This window comes from Rousettus aegyptiacus, unplaced genomic scaffold (genome assembly GCF_014176215.1).
Source record: "Rousettus aegyptiacus isolate mRouAeg1 unplaced genomic scaffold, mRouAeg1.p scaffold_m13_p_13, whole genome shotgun sequence".
NCBI classification, from domain to species: Eukaryota; Metazoa; Chordata; class Mammalia; order Chiroptera; family Pteropodidae; genus Rousettus; species Rousettus aegyptiacus.
This window is the reverse complement of record NW_023416288.1, coordinates 15,899,429-15,922,332: the sequence shown is the minus strand read 5'-3', so window position 1 is coordinate 15,922,332 and position 22,904 is coordinate 15,899,429. Positions and strand designations below refer to the sequence as shown.

The window sequence follows — 22,904 nt, the reverse complement described above, 5'->3', positions numbered from 1 at the left end:
AATTTTAATTAAAGAAAAAAAAAAAAAGAACACACTGAAGTTTAAGAAATGCAATAATTCTATTATCAGAAGTCTATTTCTGCAGTGTCAGGGTATGTGCTAATGCTCGATTCACACAAAGTACTCCTTTCTCCCCCACGCCTACTCCCAAATCCTAACCTTTATTGGGGGAAAAATAGCAAAAATAATGGCACTACGAGGTCGAAAGGAGACAGTAGAGAGGTTTAGGTAAAGAAACCAAGAGGTCTAGGAGAAGGAGAGAGAATTCGTAATTGAGAAATCAGAGAAAAATTCACTGGATGGGTAAACACTGCTAATATTTAGAAAGATGAGTTCTATTTAGACATTAGAGATAGGAGAATAGAAATTCCTGGCAGATGTAAAGACACAGAAGTCTGATAGCAGAGGATGTGTCCTTAAACCAATTCCTGTATCTTTACCAGGGAGTGGCCAACACGAAAGGTAAGGCACGACACCAACATTTGCTCTTATCCTGGAGAAGAATAAACTCCCAAGCGGAAACTCAAGTTCACTGGCAATTTTAATATCTAGAGTTCTTCAAAACTAAGAGAAGCCTAGGCTTATATTAGACACAATATCAAAAAAAAAAATTAATTGAATGGCACATTTAAAATAAACAGTTCTTAAGAAAATGATATTCTATCATATATGTGTGTATATAATGTTCCATATATATATGTTGTGTGTGTATAAATATATATGAACACATAATTATTTGGCCATAAAAAAAGAATAAAATCTTGCTACTTGAGACAACATGGATAGACCTTGAGGGCATTATGCTAAGTGAAAAAATCAGGAGAGAAAGACAAATATAAAATTTTACCTATATGTGGAATTTTAACAAAACAAAACAGAACACCAAGTTCATAGATACAAAGAACAGACTGGTGGCTGCCAAAGCACAGTTCAGGGCGGGGAGGGGGGTGTTACAAACTTCCATCTATAAAATAAATAAGTTTGAGATGTAAAAAAATTAATTAATTAAAAATAAAATAAAACAGAGAGTTAGCAACACTTTTCCAGTACAACTCAACTCACAGATAAAGAGATTTTAGAAAGAATACAAAAATGCCATTGCCTCCACACCACCTGGAAAACATAGGCTTGTCATGTTCAAAAGAGATGAGGGAGATAAAGGACAAGGTCAGATAATCTGTTAATCAGATTTAGGATAAAAGTGTTCTCTAGTGGACATGCTCCAATGATTTGGGTAGATTATTCTGTATGATAAATTTTAACCAAACAGCAATAGCTTTCTATCAAGATATATGATAATGAGACATAAGAGCTCAATTTAGGATTGAATGTTTACAGGAGGCTTTTTTTTTTTTTTCCTTGCAGGGGGTTGGGCAGAAGATGACACAAGGTCAGATTTTAAATGAACTTATGCCTCATAATAAAATTAACAACCTGGTCAGATTTATCCTTGCGGGTAAAGTCTTCTGAGGTATAAGAGAAGTTAGGTTGCGAAATGAGGAAAGGAACCAGAATGTTAATCAAGTGATCAGGCCAGATAATAAAGTTATAGTGATGATTACAGACTTTCATTCGCTTGTGTATGCAATTCTAATAATAGTCACCTAATAATATTAACACAAAGCCATGTGAAAGAAACCCTCCAATATATTTGTTATAAGGGTGTGCCCCTAGAGGGTTATATCAAAAGTATCCCTGTAAGAAACACAGGATTTAGACTGACTTAATAACAATTTCTGTATTCTGGATAGTGTGTCTGCAGTTGAGGTGGCTACATCAGACCCGAAAATTTAAAGCATGTGTAACACTTTGAAGTATGACAAGCATCTTGTAGAGTGGATTTCTTAAATCAACCAAGGCCTGCTTGCTGGTTTAAGTACATAGAGGCCCATGCCAAGTTTCAGATTCACAGGCCTAGAGTGGGGCCCAAAAATGTGTATTCAGAAAATGATTCTCTAGTCATCTTGCTCAAACTCCTGGTTTTGAATCAGAGCAAAAATGACCAACCAAACAACTACAAAACCAAAGGGCTTTTGGTGAAAGGGTCAGCAGATTTAGAATTAGTCTCAGTTCTGGTACTTACCGAACATGCCTTCTTAACCAAGTTCACATACTCTCTGAAGAATCTCCTCAGCTATAAAACAACAGTAATAGCGTCTACCCTTTCTTGGTCATGGGATCGAAGCAGATGTGCTAGTTACCTATTGCTATGGTAGGAATTAATACAAAATGTAGCGGCTTTAAGTAACAAACATGTATTATCTCTGTTTCTGTTGGTCAGGAATCCAGGGGCACCTAAGCTGGGTGCTGGGGCTCCAGGGTCTCTCGCAAGGTAGCAATGAAACTGTTACCTATAACTTTGGATTCGCAGGACTGCTGGGTGGGAAATGATCACTTCCAAGCTCACACTCACGGCTGCTGCCAAGCCTCAGGTCTTCATCAGAAACCTCATATCCTCGGCATGAGGGTCCCTCCACAGAGTAACTTACAACAGGGCAGCTGGGTTTCCTCAGAGTGAGCCCAGGAGACAGTAAGAGAGGGCGAGCAAGAAGGAAGTAATAATCTTTTTGTAACCTAGTCTCAGAAGTAATATCACATCACTTTTGCCAGTCTATCCATTAGAAGCCAGTCTCTAGGTCCAGCCCACACTCGAGGGGAGGCGATAAAGGGCATAAATACCAGGAGCTGGGGAGCCCTGGGAGAGCTTCTCAGATGCTCCCTACCACAAGAGATAACATATGTGATATGCTGGGGAATAAAAGACATGTAGCAAATGAAAAAAAAAAATTAAGGCGCAATTTGAGTTATAAAAACCTACTTTATGCTAAGGAGTGTTACCACCTCCTCGCTTGCCTCAGATGTGTCACACTATGGCAGTATTTCACCATCTTTTTCAGTCTGACACATCTGTGAACTCGTTAGTCAAACAAGTAAGAAAAGGGTGAGCAAATGAGGGATCTCATGACCACCAAATAACACTGTGACAATTCACACTTCACATTATCATGGGGAGCAGTATTGTGATGGCTATAAAGAATATGGGGAAAATGACAAAAGATTTAAAAGCTTGAAAAAATTATTTCCCAGACTTTTTTCCTAAAAAGATGTTCATCCGCTTAACTTGGTGATATGCCCTAATGAAAACTTACATGATTTCAACTTTGGACTTTTAAAACATGGTCTCAGCATTCTCGACATTCGTCCCATCTAGAACTAGGGTCTATGTCTCCTCTCCTAGATTCTAGGTGAGGATCTGATGAACAGAGAGTCACTGCACGACTTCTGAGGCTAAGAGAAACCATGCAGCTTCCGTCTGGTCATCTCAGGACACTCACCTTGGAACCCAACCACTGCACCCTGAGGAAGCTCAAACTAGCCCCCATGGAGAGGATCTGTGTTGGGCCCCAGGACTCTATGAAGAGAGAGATGTCTGTGCTGTCCTCAGCTGCTCCGACTTCTGACTGTTTCCGCCCCACCCATCATCTGTCTGAAACTTTATGAGAGACCCCGTGTCCAGAGCTGCCTGGCCTGCACCTTCTGAATTCCTGTCCCTGAAACTGTGACAGGTAATTAAAAAAAAAAAAAATGACTGTTTTTATTTAACCCAGAGTTTTGAGGTGGTTACATGACAAGGGATAACTGCAACTGCCAGTAAATGGTCGCATACTAACCATGAAGTCATGTATAAGCAAAATGTGGCTATATTAGGTTAACACATTTTCAAGACTGTTAGACCACGGACATGAACCACTACCTCCGGAAAAGCTTTGGTAAAAATTACTATTGGGAAATATTTACAGATAAGATAGATACGCCTAAAAAGCAATCCTATGTTAATAAGAAGGTAAGCTATTACAAATAACAAACATTGGAAATACAGCATTTCTATTTCTATAATAATGTACCAGATCAATAATTGATTAACAAATGTGGTCAGCAACTACCTCCTTCTCTTGTCACATCACAGTTACAAACCACCTGATAAGTACGCCAGCATGACAAATATTACCTGTGTCCCCCAATGCCAGCCCCTGTACATGCACTTAAATGTGTTGACTACTCCCCCTCCCTTTCATTTAAGAATCAGGCAGATCATGACACCTTCAAATGCCTCTTCCCTAATCTATAGTATTTGTTTAAATACTCCCCTTCTTCTTGCCCTTTTTTTTTCTTATCATTCAGAAAAGCTTTTCATCCATATTTTCAAGACACCATCTCCTCCACCCATCCACTTTTGCCCATTGCAATCCCTAGATCCATCAAATAGACCATCTTATACCTTTGGTGTTTCATCTTACAAACATCCTAGCCTTCGTTAGTTTATAAATATATATTATACAGCTTGAGCATCTTGAATTTAAAAATACCCATCAAGTAACATCCAATCCTCTTCAGTCAGCCAGTTCTCAATGACACTGTCCACACTCAATGTTTCCAGTGTTTCACTACCCATTTATTCTTTAAACGACTGTAATCTGACTTTAACAATCCAATACTGGTGGAACTACTCTCTCAGAGTTACCAACCAGTGGCCTTTTCTCAGCACTATTTCCACTGACCTCACTGTAGTACATGATGCAGTTGATAAACCTTCTTTTTGAAATTCTACTTTTGACTTTCAGAAAAAGTGCTCTCTGGCTTTCTTCGCCCTCCAGATATTCTTCCTCTGTTCTCTCCTCTAAAATCAACATCGACTCCCCCAAACAGAATCATTTCCCACTTTCTTCTCTCTATACCCACATTTCTGGTGAACTAAATCAGGAAGCCAAATCTCTAGCTGCAGCATAACTCCCTCTGGAAACATGAACACAGGTGCACTCAAACTCTTTGCTGATCCTCTCAATATGATGTCTGAATAGCAACAGATACAGGACTTTAATGCTTCACCCATAGCCAGGACTTATATAAGGAAATGCTTTATGTAAAGGAGGTCAAAGTAACAAGAGTATTAGAAATCACCTTGATGCACTAGGAAGGATGATCCTTAATTTATCAAATCCAGGCTTGAGAACTCCAATTTGCATATTATCATCATTAAGCACACACTGCTTGCTATTCTCTCCACCTAAATGCTCTGATTCCTGGTGTCAGCATGTCTTATGCCTTCGCTACCTTCACCCAATGCACGAGTATCGCCTTCTATGAGAGATTCCCCAGAACACCATGTGTAACGTAGCATCTCCTGTGCAAAACTTATTTGCTTATTGTCTGTTTTCCTTGACAGGAAGATAGGTGCCATGAGAGTAGGGGCTTTGCTTTGTGCACTGCCATCTCCCAGAACATGGAAGAGTATTTAGCCCATAATAACCACATAATAACTATTTGGTGAAGAAATGAATAACTTAATGAGAAAATGAATGATTTCATGAAACGTTCTCATTTATAGAAAGTCTGTAACACTATAATGTAAATTCATGATGTTTTGGTATAAAAACCATTTTTTTTTTTTTTACCATGTGAGCTAATTCAAATCTCTGTATAACAGCCAGCTAATCTGAAATAGAAGCTTCTCTGCAAATTAATGTGATTAGCTCTTCTACAGGAGGATATCTCACTGTCCTTTTGTTTAAGACAAATGACACTACTGAAGTTTGCTACTAAAATTTTTATTGGCTTATTAACACAGAACGTTCTTTATCAGAATATCTATCTAATGTCTTCATTATGAGTCATTCAATTTTTATTTCCCTAGTATCTTCATTTGCACTGGATTGCTATCATTTTTTCCCTGCATGGACTGTTATTATCATAGAACTCTTGAAGACCTTAAGGTATCATTAGTCCAGGGGTTTTCGACCTTCCTTTCAGCACTGGGATCTATTTCACAATCGAAATCTTAATGAAAGCAGAGCCAGGAGTGGAGGAGCTACAACAGTGCCTCTTTACTCCACCTTCGCCCCAGCATCTCCGAGACACAGGAAAATCTTAAGTCTCCTTTGAAAACCATCAACAGTCTAAACTTTCCTAATTAAACCCAGATGTATTTTCTGTGTTGATTCTTCCATTTCTTCAGCAAGAAACCCTTCTTTTCTTCTGGGCTAAACGCATTTACTGAACAGTGTGCAACACACTACACAGGTAGTGTGAGGAACACGCTGAGGGAACACAGAAAGCGGAGGGCTCTGGCCTCATAACTCCCCACCCACCGGCTGGACAGACCTGAGCGTATCTACTATTTCCTTGAGGGGGCGATTCTTTTTTCCCTCCTTTCTTATCCTGCACTCTCTGCTGCCTGCCCTCACCTTGACTTTTGTGTCACTGCACTGACTCTCACCTACGCCCCACCCCCACAAACTGTGAACATCCCCAAGGTTTAGGTAGTGCCCTGCTGCATTCCCCCTCCGATTTCTCCTTAGCCAAGAGCTAGTATGGTTTGGGACCCAACACTGTCTCCTTTGGGTGATTCTGTACATTTTGTGTACTGCATGGACATCTCTACCTAGGGTCGCCAGCTGTCACAGAACGGCCAGTAACTTGAGCTCTCTTTTTCCTTTCCCTGAACTGACGGGCAGTCAGTCTCTTTCATTATCTCTGTTATTTTCAATGATCCCAGTAATCACTTAGTTCCCCTAGGTTGAAACTGACTCCTTTCTAACTTTGAATCTTTGCTCAATTGTGTCTGTTGGTTGGCCACCATCTGTTGGCACAGTGCCTGGCACAAAATAGATGCCTAATAATCCTGCTGAAAGAACAACTGAATGGGATGAACATATATAATGTTTACTACAGCATAAAAACTGCAAGCAAATTACCTAGTAATAGGACAATATGTTAGTACATTTAGGTCCATTTATAAGATATTATAGTATAATTAAAATAATATTTTCAAGTATATATTCAGTGGCTTGGAAACTGCTTCCTATTTAATGTAATGATAAAGAGAAGCTGGATACGAAAACCATATATTTATTATTAACCCATTTGTGAAAACCTGAAAAAGAAAATACAAAAATTTTTAACACTGGTTATCTCTGAATGGTGATTTTTATTTATTTTCATGTAACTATTCCTACTGATAAGCCTTGAGAGAAGCATGTACAAATTAAAAGAGGCATTTGTTCCAAGGTGGGAGGTATAATAACCTATCACCCCCACTTTATTTTTGTAAAATTGACTTTAAAAATTACTGTTCAATATTTTCAGTAGCCTTCACCCTATCACATATTGCTTATTTCTCTGTCGGTCTTTATATGGTTAAGTTTATCATTATATCATACTATTTGAATTGTGCTAGAATGTCATTTTGAATTACACTCTTATTAAACACTTGTACTGTTTCCTTATTATTTTATTGGTAAAATAAAATAAAAAGCCCCAGTCTATCGAAGTTCAGTCTCGAACATCCAATCTCCCCTTCCGCCCATACAGGACAGGCTCCCACTCCTGTACCACTCATTGTCTGAGTCCCCTGTCTCCCTTAGTCCACCTCAAATCTTCACTTCAAAACTTTCTTCAATGCTTAACAAAAATTTACTTAGAAATTTTATCTTTAAACATCCACAGACCTTTATGCAAAATCTTGTAATATCATGCATTTTTAGAATTAAAAATGGTTAGAGCTATAAGACATTATTGAAATCACATCTCCATCGTACCTTGTGCTGAAGAGGGTGTGCTGAAGTATGGCGGAAATGACCTCGACCTAATCTAATAAGGCGGTGATGATACAAATCGGTAATACCAATATTCCATCTTAAAAACATGGCTGCTACATCCCATGAGATGGTAACAACCACCTAAGGAGTCAGTGTCAGTCTTCTCTTATATGCTACATGGTTGTCCCAGTAAATCGTGAAATCTTGATTGGTTCCAGCTAAGATCTAGCCAAGATCGGGAAATAAGGGCTGGAATTGGGTCTACAGACTATATCTTCACACTCAGTCCACTGCAAAACACAGAGGCTTAAGGAAAGATCTGACTCAAAGGCCAGGCTTAGTAGCAGCTTTCAAAGTTGCAAGTGGCTCTTTTCACTCACACACACACACACACTCTCTCTCTCTCTCTCTCTCTCTCTCTCTCTGAAATTCTGACTCTGTGTGTGTGTGTGTGTGTGTGTGTGTAAGAGAAACATTTTAACAACTGTACCAATCAAATAATGTACAATAGATGAACAACTGGTAGACGAAATTCCATTGCAAGCCAGAGAGCCCAGAGACAGGACAAAGTGGGACCCTCAGGGTTTATAACATTCAAAGGCAGAGAGAACAAGGACAGGCCCCTAAAATGGAAGCACGCCAACCCCTTTGTCATGGCTGCTGTGCATTGCTCCACGAGCCACACAAGCCCAGAAGCATCTCTCAAAGGTCTCAGACAGCTGTGCAAGCACTCTCTGTCATTTGTTCAGCTGTTCTGAAATGAAAGAGACGCATATTCCCAGGGTTCCACCAAGCAGATTTCTTTTTCAATGCAGAATAATGTGATCAGAATACAGATTTTTTTATTAGTACTGATTTTGACACTCTGAATATATATTTACCTGTATGAATACATCTACTATTTTTGCAATTAATGAAGGTGAATAGTATACACCATGCCACATTAAAAAATGGGTAATGCTGAAGGAATGAAAATAAATCACTCTTTCACCTAAGAGTGGAGTTATTGCTTAGAGAAGTAGGTGCCCATTCACCTGGCAATTCAAAGTGTCTTGAATATAATTTGTCAAAATTCCATCACTTTCCTTCTTTCAAGAAAAATGACTTAATGGTGACATCTCAGATTATAGCATAGCTAGCTCACTTTATATGTATCAAAAGAGTTATTAGGTTGTAGAAATGAATTCATTGGACTTGTTAAAAATGTGAACTGCTCCTTTTCACCAAAGAAGAAAAAAAATGAAAGAGGAAAAGAAAAGCTTCAAAAGAAAAATAGAAAGGCTTTACTGACTGATCTTTGTTGCCTTTCACATTTGTTACAAAGATTCTCAGCAGGTGGAAGCTAATTATATTAGTTAACTTGGGTAACAAGCTATTAATTTTGTGCTTCAAAGTTATTAACCACCTTTCTATATACAGTTCACAGGTGAATAAACGGACTTAATCCCTATATTAAAATACAAAACAGACCAAATAATCCCAGGTTTCACAACTTCTCAAAGTCGATTATCTCCTTGGAAATGCTTTACCAGAGGCCAGATACACAATAGCAGCTTTATAGGAGTCTGTGGCAGTTTATGTGAGAAGCTTGTGAAACCAGATTTAATTATATTTTAATAGTAATTCCTCTTCAGACCAGACATAAAAGGTCACCAAGGAAAAGCATTTTTTTTTTTCCCTGTGATTCAACCACATTGAGTTAGTAAAACATCTTCTTCCACTGATCGCACAACTCCTGAGGGAGTCTACTTGTAGAACATGACGTGTAGCGAGCGTTTGCAAATTTAAACAATTCAGTTGAGGAAATAAAATATTTAAGATGATAACATTTACTGTCAAAAGAAGTTTGTAGATTTCTCTTTTTGAGATCATGTCTAATTCTTCAGGGTAAAACAAAATATTTTAATTCAAAAGCAGCAGTTTTACATAGATATTTATCTGCTAATTACCAAAGGGCACTAGACATGTATAATAACTACAGTAAAAGATGGAATTATTACCATCACTCACAATGCTTATCGGCATTTAAGGGTCTCTATGCTCTAACAAGAGCAAATGGTAGTTTAATATATCAATATTCCCATGGGAAATTTACAATAATTTATTTCTTTGATTTATTAAAAGCCTAATCATAGCTCAAAGGCCTCTGAATACTCATTAAATTAGGAAACTACTGCCATAAAAATAAGACATAATAGCAAAATCTACATACAGAAAGCAATCCAACAGGTCAGTAACTATTGGAAAATACTTACATTATAAAAAATATTGAAAATAAAGCTCTAACTAAGCTACCTCAATAAATTATGATTTCATAAAATTCATTTTTTGGGGTTCTATCGCTATAAAATATATCTAATTTCTAGCATCACCATTTCATTTTATTTTAAATTCATTCTGAAATAATGCATAAATGCAGATATTTCTTTCTATGAGATTCCTTTTTGAAGTTTTCTGATATAATAAATATAATAAATTAATGACTTTAGCATAAAAGTCAGTAATTTAACAGGGTTATATAAGCATTGTTCAACAGCTATCAGAGAATAAACAGCTAAGTACAATCTAAAGTTTAGGAAATTATTCTCAGAATATAATTAAATGGTTTTATTATTATTATATTTGAGCTTTTAAATAAGTTTAAAAGCTAAATATTTGAAGACGCATATTGGCATAAAAAAATCTATGTGATGCATATTACGGACCATTAAAATTCCCTCTCCTGCTTTTTTTTTAATGCTACAATATTTGAACAAGTTTATTATATTTTTAAGAAAACAATTAGAGAAAAGTTACTTAAAATAAATCAATGAAAATAAAGGATAGAATAGAAGAGAGGAAAAGAAAATATTTATGAAAACCATACATTTCTGCTAAAGGGCATAAAATATGAATAAAGAGAGACAATTATCGAATGGGAATGTTCAATTTTATTTCATTTCTTCCTCATATAATCTGTAAGCTCAATGAAATCTCAAATCAGAAGAAAGAAATGTTTCGTGAGTTTTGACAAAGGGATCAATGTGTAAGAATAGTCAATAGATTTATGAAACTTAAATGTTATTGCATTAAGGATTTTCAGTTCTAATAATTAATAGGTTAACTGTGCAAAGAATGTTTCTGGCAGCACATATTTATAGATCACAAATAATAATTAAGTAAATTGAAAAGACATGGCTATATACAGCTTCTGGAAGAATAAATCAATAGGACAACACTTTGAGGAAGCTTTATATAATGTTAGGGGCTCCACTGTTTGTCCATTTGCTGTGCGTGTGCAGGGAGGCCTGGCATATAGGACCAGTGTATGGAAGAACCATGTGTGCTTTGACTTCCTAGTTTCCATTCTTCTTTTCTCATCATTTTAATGCTGACATCAAGGTAAACATAGTAATAATGGTGTCTCAATCCATACCTACTAAACCTACTGCAATCCTTATGCTTACTATGAAAGCTACATTTTTTTAAGCATGGACTCACATAACTAAAATGAATGCTAATCTAATAAGTGCCTCTCTTGATACGGTCCACACTAAAATGCATCCCAGTGATTTCGTAGGAGAGTTTTATTAAAGAAGAGAAAAAATATGATAATGTGGTTAACTATAACGATGTATACAGCTTGAATTTTTTTAACAAAAAACTTAATTTGTTTCACTCTTCTTCCATGTTTTAAATAATATGTTTATATGAATATTAGCTAATGTGGACGTTCCACTGAATAAAAATATTTGGTATAAAAATGATTTGATAAAAATAATAACATATTTACAGGTATTTACTATGTGACATACATGGTTCTAAAAGCACTTTATGTACATTAAGTCAATTATTTCTCAAAGCTACCGATGAGGTAGGTGGTATTATACCTCATTTTGCCCAGGAGGAAACTAAGGCTCAAGATCTAAGTTTGTTGACCAAGATGACAGAGCAGGTTATAATAAACCTGCATTTATTTTGATATTTTTCAGATTTTAAAAATTTAGATATTTCTACTTTTAGAATACTTTTAGAAGTGTTTTGAAAAATAGTACACAGTTCCTGTATAGCCCTCACCAATTTTCTCTATTGTTAAAATCTTACATTCTGTGGAACACTTATCATAACCGAGGAACGCTTCTCAGTTTTCCTTGTTTTTGATGACGTTGAAGTTTTCAGGAGTATTTTGTACAATGCCCCTCACTTGGGTCTATGTGATATGTTTTTCATGATTAGACTGGGGTTATGGGTTTGGAAGGAAAAGCATAAAGGCAAAGTGCCACTCTCAATACATTTTATCAAGGCTACATGCTACCAACATGACCCACCTTTGATAATATCAACTTTGAAGACCCCGCTGAGATACTTCTCCTCTCATCACCCTCTTTCTAGGCTTTACTTTATGGGAAGAAGTTATTAATCAAAGCTCACATTTAAGTGGGTGAGAATGAGAGGGAGTTAAGCTATGCATACATGAAAGGGGGGATCTATGTAAATCATTTGCAGTTTTTCTCTCAGAGCTCTCATTTTTACCCACTATTCTATGCTGTATCTGAGATCCTTTTATCATTTTGGCATATCATCCATGTGCAGTAGTTTAAAAACATATTTGTTAACTGATTTATTGCTTTTTCAAAGGTCCAAAATATGTTAGAATTAAATGTGAAAACTAATAAATTTGTTTAAAATTATTTTCCACTACCACTGTAGATAGAATGTGTCACTAAGGGACAAATTAGAAACCAATTCTCAAAAGCAGTCTGTAAAGAACTTACCAGAAATATTCGTTCAAGTTGATCCTGAATGTCTTTCATTCCTGGAAAAGCAGCAACTCCTTGAATCATTTCAACAAAGATGCAGCCAACTCCCCTAAAAGAGAGAAGAAAGAATTCTTTCAAAATTTCAATATATTCTGATTAGAAAACTAAATCCGGAATTAGAATATCTACTCCTACAGAGAAGAAACAATAAATAAATATATATTTAATGAGTACCAAGGTCTGTGACACATATACCTAGATCCCATAATTTTCCTTCCTCTCCCTATCTACTGCCCTGTCTACTGGGCTCTGAACACGGTGGAAATCAATAAAATGTAAATCTTGGTGGCTCCACCTTGTTTATAGGATACAATCAAGAAACTCCTTAGCCTGATATAGAAAGCCTCCATAGTCTTGTTCTAATATCCTTTCTAACCCTACTTCACGAACTCATAATGTAATCGCCTCTTTAGCTGTCCAAGGTTCACACTTCACTCTGCATCGAAATCATCTGGGAAACTTTAAAATATTGTAAATGATCTGAACACAAACCCCAAAGATTCTCTTTCAATCAGTCTAGGTTGAAGCCCAGGTATTGACTCCGCCTACTCAGGTAATTGATTTATGCAACTACACTTGGGATCTCTATGCCAGAATGGTCTGCCCACAGGCCAAGAATAAACCAATGTAACTTGGCTCAAATTGTTTCACTACCTAGAACTCCCTTCTTCTTTATCTATTTGTTCTTCATGTGTAAATCCAACTCAACCTCTATAATCTAATTTAAGTCACATCTCTTCCATGAGGTCTTCCAGAAACATTCCAGCAGACAGGACAGCTCCCTTTATGATTTAATTTGTTAAGCTTTCCTCTCCTAGCCTAGCCTGCTATGCTCACAGTTCTCATGCAGCAAGGCGGTCCAGTAGCATATCAGGAGACCTCGCCTTTCTGACCACAGCAGCCTGCACACAACCCAACAGGAAAAACCAATCCACAGTATAGGCAGTCAGACAGACACTTCTGCTGGGACTCTAAAGAACAAGTCACCTGGGAGCAGGGTGGAAAGAAACTAGAACATGTAGATGGGATAAATCACATTTATGGCAGAGAACTAGCAAGAATGGCCACTTTCCCGCAAATGAAGTCCCCTAAATTGACCTGGTTCCCGTCTTCCTAAGACCTGGATGTTCAGATAACCCAATGTTTTTGCTAGATCTCTCTATCTTCTAGCACTCCTTCAGGATTTTCTTTTAATGGCTTTATTTTGAATGAGTTTATATTTCCTGAAAGTATACTAATTTTAAAATCATGAATATTTTTGGACACTTCTTTAATTGCTGTACTTATATTCAAACGCTTGTGCCTTCAACTTATATCAGGATCTCTAGCAGTTAAAAAGACCTACATCACTATAGCTGACCTGGTTGTTATCACAGTTGTAAGTAAACAATATTTTGAATTAAAGAAATAATACATTTATAGAAATCTCTTCTCTTTTATACCACATAATTTCCATCCAGATTAAACACCAATAGTATATAGAGTTGAAATGACAAAAAATAAACAAATGTTACTTTATATCATAAAACTAATTCCATTAAAGTCATAAAAATAATTTTTTCAAAATCAGTATTCTAGGAAGACGGGTTTTAACACAAATTATTTTTATTTAAGACTTGAGAGACAACACAGGCATACAGAATTATTTTATTGGCATATTAAAATACAATTTGTATAAATATTGGGGCTTCGGATGTCTAGTTAGATCTAAAATTTCAAATCGGTGGTTTTCCAAATTTTTATGCCAAGAATTCTAAGACTACTGACATACATTTATATTGTCTTTTTATTTAAGTTCATATGAAATATCTTGGATCTCAGATAGCTACCTGTATCTTCCTCTTTTGTTACATTCAGAATGTATCCTCTAATCTCTTTCCCACCACAAACTGCAACTCTGAGAATGAAGACCCTAAGCAGAAGACACAGATGTCCCCACTGTGTACCCAATTAAGCTGGCGTGGTGAGGTAACCATTACACTGTCAGAGCTACTTACAGAAATTTTCTCACAACTGCTTGTGCTTAGTCTATGTCATCTCTATAATATGATACTTAGAACAATTAAAAGACAAATCTATGCTATAATTCTACTCAGTTGGAATGTGATGATATAGCACATCTATAAGCTCTTATCTGCTTAGCTAGCTAAGGGACTTAACTCTCATTTCTAATGATGTTTCCTATGACATAATATTTCAAAGAAGCCTTAGGGTACATTTATGAAGCTGAAAGAATTATATTTAAAGGATTTATAAAAAGAGATAGAAAGCTCAAGAAAATTAAGAAGAAGTATAAAAACATATCAACACATTAACATAACAGAATAACTGATTACTAAAGCTGCCTTATGCCAAAAAGCAATAAAAGTCCTGCAATTTAATGTAAAGGGACTATTGCTGGCTTTCTTTCCCTCCCCTCCTCCCCCTCCTCCAAACCCACCATTGAGCCCTATGCTCTTTCTCTTGATGGAGTAAGCTGACTGTCCTGAGTAGTTTACTCAGAAAGAATTCATTCACTTAAGGTCTCTACTTATGATAGAAATAATCTTATTTCAGAAAATGTCTCCTTTAATTTGTTGCTTCTCTTGACAATTTGAATAGTTATGCAATCATCATCTACTTAGTCTAAATTTTTCAAAAATAAGGACTGGCCACAGAAGATTACAATTAAAGCTGTCATAAGATGCACTGTGTTCAAACTTGTACTTTAGGATTAGTTACCTGGGATGGTAATATGTAAGCAAAACATCCACCCATGTTTACACCTCTTTCAATTCTTTTAAACTCAAAATTTCCCAATTTAATTTATGCTGCAAATATATAAATAATTTTTATTATGATTCAAAACAAGATTTTTTCAAAAATTTGGTAATTCCTTGTCATTATGAGCAGAGATGGACATTTTCTTAGGCCTGAAGGTCATACAGTTTGAGAGCTCTTATTTTGAAAAAGAATATAAAATTATGAAAAAAAACAGGGTACAAAAGTGAATTCAGGATGAGGAAATAAATAAATCATGAATTTTTAAAAGCTAACAAATATGACAAGTAATATAAAATTCAGAAAAGTAATATATTTATTAACTGCATGACACACCTCTCAAATACTTTTCTTGCTACAATTTTGGCTGCATAATCTTTGATTACCTCATCTATAACTATATCATTTTCTGTAAAGAAAATAGAGAATATGGAGAAAACTTAGTCTTTCCTCTATGTATACATTTCTGATGTAGAGATTTTCTTTTCTGATGAATAGAGAAAATTACATTTTTTTCTTTCAGCTTCCCCTCTCATTATTGGTAGAGTCAGATAAACTTTGAGGACTGTTGTCAATTTTGAGAAAAGTTCCATCAAGTTTCTTTTAGGTATGTTTGCATATGATAAACACAGTAATTCTAAAACATTCCACACAATTCTCATGATAAGATACCAAAGGAACATAAGAGGATATATTCAGCCCAATGTGGAGAGTGAGAAAGAACTTGTACACCTGATGATTTAATGGGACAAGAAAAGTGGCCCTTGGTGGATTATGGGGTAATGACACCAGGGGTTGGACTGAGGTATTCAGGTAGAGAAGACAGGACCTCGTAAGCAAGGAATCTTGAGAAAGCCATATGCTCGCTATGGGTCTATGTGGGAAATGGGTGGACGAGTTAAAAAGAGAGCAGAAGTCCATATTCCACAATAAGATGTTTGTGATTTCATTTCTAGGCTAGAAGGTCTCAATTTTTTTTTCTGTATCCCAATATTCACAGTAGATAAAGTACATATGAGTAGAGAACCCAGGTTACAGGCATATTGGTGGATAAAATAGCTTCAAAGACAGAATCAATTATAACACTAGCTGTAAAGCCACCTTGCTCTTTCCCACTCAAATGGCAGCAAATGAATGACTCTTGACAGTAGTATAAGCCTTCCCTCTATTGGGGGATGAGGGGCAACACACAGTATCACCCAGGGGTCCACAAACTACAGACCACGGGCCAAATCCCTCCAGTGCCTGTTTTATTTGATAATGGCCTATGAGCTAAGAATGGCTTTTACATTTTTATATGGTCAAAAAAAAAAAATCAAAGGAAGGCTACTTGGTGATATATGAACATTATATGACAACCAAATTTCAGTGTTCAAAAATAAGATATTGGAACACGGTACACTCATTCATTTATGTGTTGTCTATGCGGCTTTCTCATCATCATGGCAGAGTTGTATAGTTCTTACAGAGACTACATGCTCTTAAAGCCCAAAATATTTACTACCATGTCCTTAACAAAGTTTGCCCAACTCTGATCTATGTTATGCTCCATTTGTATAAAAACTTACTTGTAACTAGAAATCATCTTCATCAGTTATGGAGAAATAAATTATATATTATGATTATTTATGAATAATTACTAATAGCAGTGGGCTCTCAAATAAGTTTTGGTTTTTCACTAATTCTTTGGCAATTTTCCTGTGATAGATATGCTTAAAAGTGTCTATTTATTTTGTCAAAATTTATTAAAACTTGATTAAAGATGCATATTTTATTTAAAGTGTTTTAATTTAGAAAGTTGGGGGAAAATGTGTAGGGTGATTTTTTAATAACATTATCCCTATAACCAGTCCTACAAGGATTGCTTCTCAAATAGAGGACGAGTTGGTGAGTTGATTTGAATAATGAGCTGAGTGGAAGAAGAGTTTACTTCTATGAACTTTTTTTAGAAGTTTTTATTTTGTGTTTCAAAGACTGGGGGAAAATATTATTATTGGAAGTACTACCTATTATTTTTAGAACCAAGATTTATACATTACACATTGTTTCATAAACAATAAAATTTTACCTGAAAAATATAAATTTTAGAAATACAAGGTTACTCTGTTCTAAAATGATTTCGAATTATTTTTTTCCATCTGCATTCCTCTGTCTACATCCAAAAGAGAGGAATCAGATTTTTTAAATTAAATTAGATGTTTAATTACTTTAAATTAAGCTATTTTCTTCCTTAAAAACAAGAACGGAGACTGGAGAGAGTGAAGGCTCCACACTCTCTCTAATTTCATGTTTCACCTCTATCTGCTCCAGCCATCCTGCTCTGCTGTCTGTGCCCAAAACATGCACCAAACACTCTTGACCATGTGGGCATCTGCCTATGAATTGGTACCTCTACTCAAAATGCATTTCCTCTCACTCCGTGTACGGATCATTGTTTCTTGTTATTCAGGGATCAGCTCAAATGGCTCCAGTTAGAAATGTCTTTTCCTAACACCATATGTAAGGCAGGTTCCTCCCTGCTGCCCAGGCCCTATTTTTCACCCTCCTTTCGTTGTTTGTTTCCTTCGCAGCACTAAAAGGTTGTTAGATTGTTTCCTTTTTTGGAATATGTCTCCTCTAGATGGAAGACCCATTAGGCTGAGGAAAAGGTTGTGGTCATCATCTCATCCCCAAGGCACAGCAGAGTGTCAGGCACATAGTAAAGGCTCGAAAGTATTTGCTGACTGAATGAATCAAAAGCAATGCAACCTCTCCTTCCTCTCTCCACTTCTCAGCTATACAGTGAGAGCTGAGCTTAGGAACTTGTTCACAAAGAGTACTGTATAGAGGTGGGGCTGGGGAGCAGAGGATTGTTTTACAATGAAGAAAACTGGCAAACAGTACCTTGACCATGTGCTCAAGGTTAACATCAGCAGTGGTGAGTCATGTGGAAGTCTGTGCCCTTGGTATCATGTGCATTTGAGTGTGTGCAGAGAGGACAGTGACCCACCCAGCTCTCACACTCTACCATGTGGGGAGACCTGCCACTTCTCATACTGACCTTCCTAATTGAAAGTTATGACACCCCCACTCAAGTTCAGAGAATCATTTAAAGGCGTTCAGAACCATCTGCATTGTCAAAACATTTGGAGAGAGGGCTGGAGACAGACAGCGTCAAGCTGCTTCTGACAGGAGGACAGCAGATGAACAGAATCATAACTCACCACAGGCCGTTCTCTTTCAACATCACGCTGCCACCAGAAATCCCCTCAAAGCCCATGTGTCCATTGGAGAAGAGAGAGAGAGAAAGCCTCTGAAGCGGCGCCTCTCATCCTTTAATGTGGATGTCAATCGCATGAGGCTCTCCTTGGAACGAGGGGTTCTGACTAGCTAGGTCTGAGCTGAGGCCTAATAGCCTGTCTTTCTAATAAGCTTCTAAGCAACACTGATGCTGTTGGATGCAAGGCCAGAAACTGAGGAGCAAGAATCAAAAGGAATCTAGATAATTCTGTTTTGAAAGGAGTTTTATGACTTGGGTTAATTCTCTGAATGTGGATTCAGGCTCCAGAGAAAGAAAAAACAAAAATAAAGAAGAGTAGTGAAATAAATTAAATACTAAACAAACTAAACTTAACACATGGGAATGCAATGCTAACTCAGAAAGGTTCCTTATTAATTAAGTTAATAGGTAATTTTATGTAGCCATGGTTCACTGAAATAAACCATTACGCAATTAAAGCTAGTGCGATTTGCTGCACTAAGACTGCCACTTATTTATCTCACTTCTCTCTGTTAGAATGTATATATTTTTAAAATAGACCAAAGAGTTTTGTTCCCGAGGAGGTTAGCTTCTAAAAGATCAATTTTTTTTAAAGTTAAAAAAAATAACTTGTAAGAAAATTTATTACATAGAACAGACGTGATCTTTTCAAGTTGGCATTTGTAGTATTTGAAAAGTGAAAGAGTAAAAAATTACATTCCCTATGCCCTTGGTGACGACTGAAGGAAACAAATTGATTAAACTGTCACTCATCATTTACTGGGGTTAGTGCTTCATTAGGCACAGATAGGCACAATATATCTTAGTCAAATACTTCTACAGAGTACTTAGTTCTCGGGGAATGAAAACCAAATCAAACCGAACCTAGACTGTGGGTAAAAGCCCATCTCAAAAAACATTCACTTCAAAACAATAGACGTTTTATATAAAGAGAAACTTTAGGATTTGTTTTTCAAATGACACAATTATATCTCTAAGAAGGCATATTTATAAATTGAGTATATCAGAACAATAATTAACCAAAAGTAAAGAATGAAATACAGGAAGCTAATATAGTTTATTTGGTTAAGGCCAAGGCCCAGGGTGGCCTGCGATGGCTTGGGAGGAGAGGTACCAGCCAGGGGAGTGGGAACCCCTTACCAGTATCCACATCTGAAATAAGACTTTGGAGGAAGCTCAAGAAGCCCAACCGCCTTAAAGTATCAACTGGCATTAATGCTCCTTAAGTTATAATGATAATTCTTGCTCACACATTTTAATCTGTTATCCATCCATCCATCCATCCATCCATCCATCCATCCATCCATCCATTTTAGTATATAGGTATATAGGCATTTCAGTATACATATATTTCGGTACATGTATATTTTAGTATGTGTATGTTTAATTATATAAATATAAAATCATATGGGGAAGCAGTATTTTTGCTTTCTGGTCCAGTTACCTGAGCCAGAACACAGGAATCATCCAAAACTTTCCTTCACTACTCCCATTCAGTCATCGAGTTGTCATTTTTGAAATATTCCTAAATATCCCTCCATTATGGTCTCCAGCCATTACCCCCCACCCCCGCCATTCCTTCCTTTTCTTCTGCCTGCTTCTTAAACTATGCTCTTCTTCCCACCCACAAATATCTGTTGCTTCACCCTTCGTTGGGATATTTTTGTCCATGGTATGGTCTTCATGTCCTTCCTTCAACCTTAGTTTTGCTAACTTGGAAAGATGTCTTTGACATGTCACACCAAGTAATTCCCACTTGGTGACACCTCCTCTGACACCCCGCCTCTCCTTAACCATTCACCAAAGATAAATTTATCACCTTTACCTCTAAGCCGTCACTGCACCTACTGTGGTATAGCTCATCATACTGTCTTTCTCTCTAACCCAGAAAGTATGAGAATGGATCTTTCTCATCTCTGTAAGCCCCAGGACCTAGTACAAAATAGGTGTTCAATAAATATCTTTAAAATGAATAAATGAATAAATGAATTACATAAACTAGTCTCTGTAATACACACAAGAAACTGCAGTCGAGAAAGAAATCTGATTTAGAACTAATATTATCACGTAAAGTTAAATACTAAAAAAATCAGCCATTTCACCAAAATATCTAAACCCTAGCTTCATTTATAAGTCACTCTGAAGGAATTCCGGCAGTCTCCATGGAAACCTCTGGTTCAGCAAAATTTAAAGATGAAGAAATTTTAGAGAATGCCTAAGACAATGTTCTGATTTTTACATGTAAGAAAACTGTATTACATGTTTAACTGTATTCGTTTCAGCCCCAGAACCCAAAACTGATCCTAGGTCAGTGATTCCTAGGTCAGTGATCCCTTCATTATGCCATGCCGCCTCCTCAATTGGAATGTTTTTTTAATTTGGTCAGCCTGGTCACACTAAAAAAGAATAAACAGAGATGGAAATTTTGTTCTCATTCTTGATGACAAAGATAAAAATAAGACCTAAATTAAGTCTTCAAAATTAAGGTTTGGGGAGACAATAAAACTATCCTTAAAAACTGAAGTCTATCGCCATCGCTAGTATACTAAAAATAAAAAGGTTGTTGATATTTAAAAATGTTTGAAAATTCAAAACAAATTTCAATAGATTGATAGTGAAGATCCTAGAGATAAAATATTAAAGTAACAGCCACAGATTATATAGATAATGGAAAATATACAGACTAGGAACATCCAGAAACTAGACACAATTAATACAAAAATGTAAATAGGACTACTAAGGACTACTATAAGTAAAACATGGAAAACTCAAAATATTGCATTCAATACCAGAGAAATATTTCTTGTACCATGGAATAACAAAGGAAGAGAGAAGTACCATTTGACTAGTCACTTAAAATGCTACCAGTGAAAGCACCTCTCCAAGGAATAACTGTAGATCAGTTTGGACAAGGAAAAATAAAATAATAAGACTTACACATCTTTTTTTCTCTATTTATGTGACAGCTTATGCAAAACTAGGAAGTCACATTATAAGATTTTTCCCTGTAAATGTATTAATCCTCTTGCAATAATGTGAGGAATTAGGGGAAAAAGTGTTCACGGGTAATTATCTGAAAGATCAAAGCAAATGACATACTCAAGCAATCTTTTTAGAGAAACCACATCTAGCATATCACAAGAATAACTGCTGAGAAAATATTTGACAATAAAATATCTGACAACCATCTGATATTTTAGATAGTATATGTAAGACCTTAAGGCAAAAACCTTTCCATTGTAAATCCTTATTGCCCATTTTCTGGGGAAGTCCATGGGCTTTTTGAAACACTCTCAAAGACTTGCCCTGGAATGCTTAGACTAGACATTATACACAGACTGCAACACGAATAATGCCCCCTGGAGTTGTGCAGTTCAGCAGCACTATAGTTGGTGCTGCTGGCAGGCAGGAACCAGGCCTTTTTTACTACTGAAACTCTGGAAAATATGCAAGATTTTGTCAAATGAATGAATGAATGAATGAATGAATGAAGATACCCATATTGTGTGAGAGAGATCTTTGTGGGAAGGGGATTTTTTTTTCTATGCCACCACCAACAGCTAGTTTGTGCAACTTAAGTAAGCATCTTCAGATTTTGAGGGGCAGAGGGTATAAAATGGCCATAAAAAAACAATAGAACAAATTGATTTCACTGGGTCATTAAAACTCTGAAAGAGTTTCTAAATTGAACATGTTAGGAATAAATACGACAAACATGCAAATTTATATAGTTGATAAAGTTTTTTAATTTATTTATGTTAGGCTATGAATATATTCCACTTTCAGAGGAAACACAGTAAAAGCTAACAATGAAGGAAGAACCATTAGATTATCAATAAGAACAAAAACCCTTGACAAATTCTATAGAAAATGCAGTTATATATAAACATCTCATTCTTGAAATCTATTGTGTCACATGGAAATATAAAGAAACATGAAATGCCATAGCAAAACACGAACATGTGTATAGGAAAACAAAGTTATTTGGACTGTTTTTATTTATTAGTAAGTGCCTGTCACAGACTATGATTAAGTTTCGTTTTAGTTTTTTTTTTTTTTTCATGAAATTTAGAAGGCTGTTTCTTGGCCAGTGATAGGTTATTTTAATTAAGTTAGACTTTATTTTTTAATTATTGTATTATTTCTCTCCACCCAGAGCATCTTTTATCAATCGGAATCTAGGGATACATTTGAAGAGCAAAATTGAAAAAAAGAAATGAAACTAAACCTAAGTTTATCAATTACATAATACAGCATCTTATGTCAAGAAAACTACTAGTATATTAGTTATATTAATTTATACAGCAGAATACTAGTAAATGAAAATGTGATTCTTAATTAAAATATACTCTGAATAATGCAGTGTCCTGTGGAATTAATTCACAAATGTTACAACAGCCTAGAAATTTCTACTTCTATCCTTTAATGAAGAGTATAGACACCCAAATCCCTTTACTAATTATAGTCACACAATGATGTTTCTATAAGCTC

At 36.1% G+C, this 22,904-nt stretch overlaps 1 protein-coding gene across 3 annotated transcripts in view; it reads right to left on the bottom strand.

Annotated features, from left to right (window-relative positions):
- CDK14 (cyclin dependent kinase 14) overlaps positions 1 to 22,904 on the bottom strand; it is a 504,271-nt gene that overhangs the window by 180,591 nt on the left and 300,776 nt on the right. For all 3 annotated transcript variants that reach the window (XM_036230328.1, XM_036230330.1, XM_036230329.1), the window contains one exon: positions 12,350 to 12,443. In XM_036230328.1, coding sequence (XP_036086221.1) covers positions 12,350 to 12,443 — 94 coding nt within the window. The remainder of the gene's footprint in view (positions 1 to 12,349; positions 12,444 to 22,904) is intronic.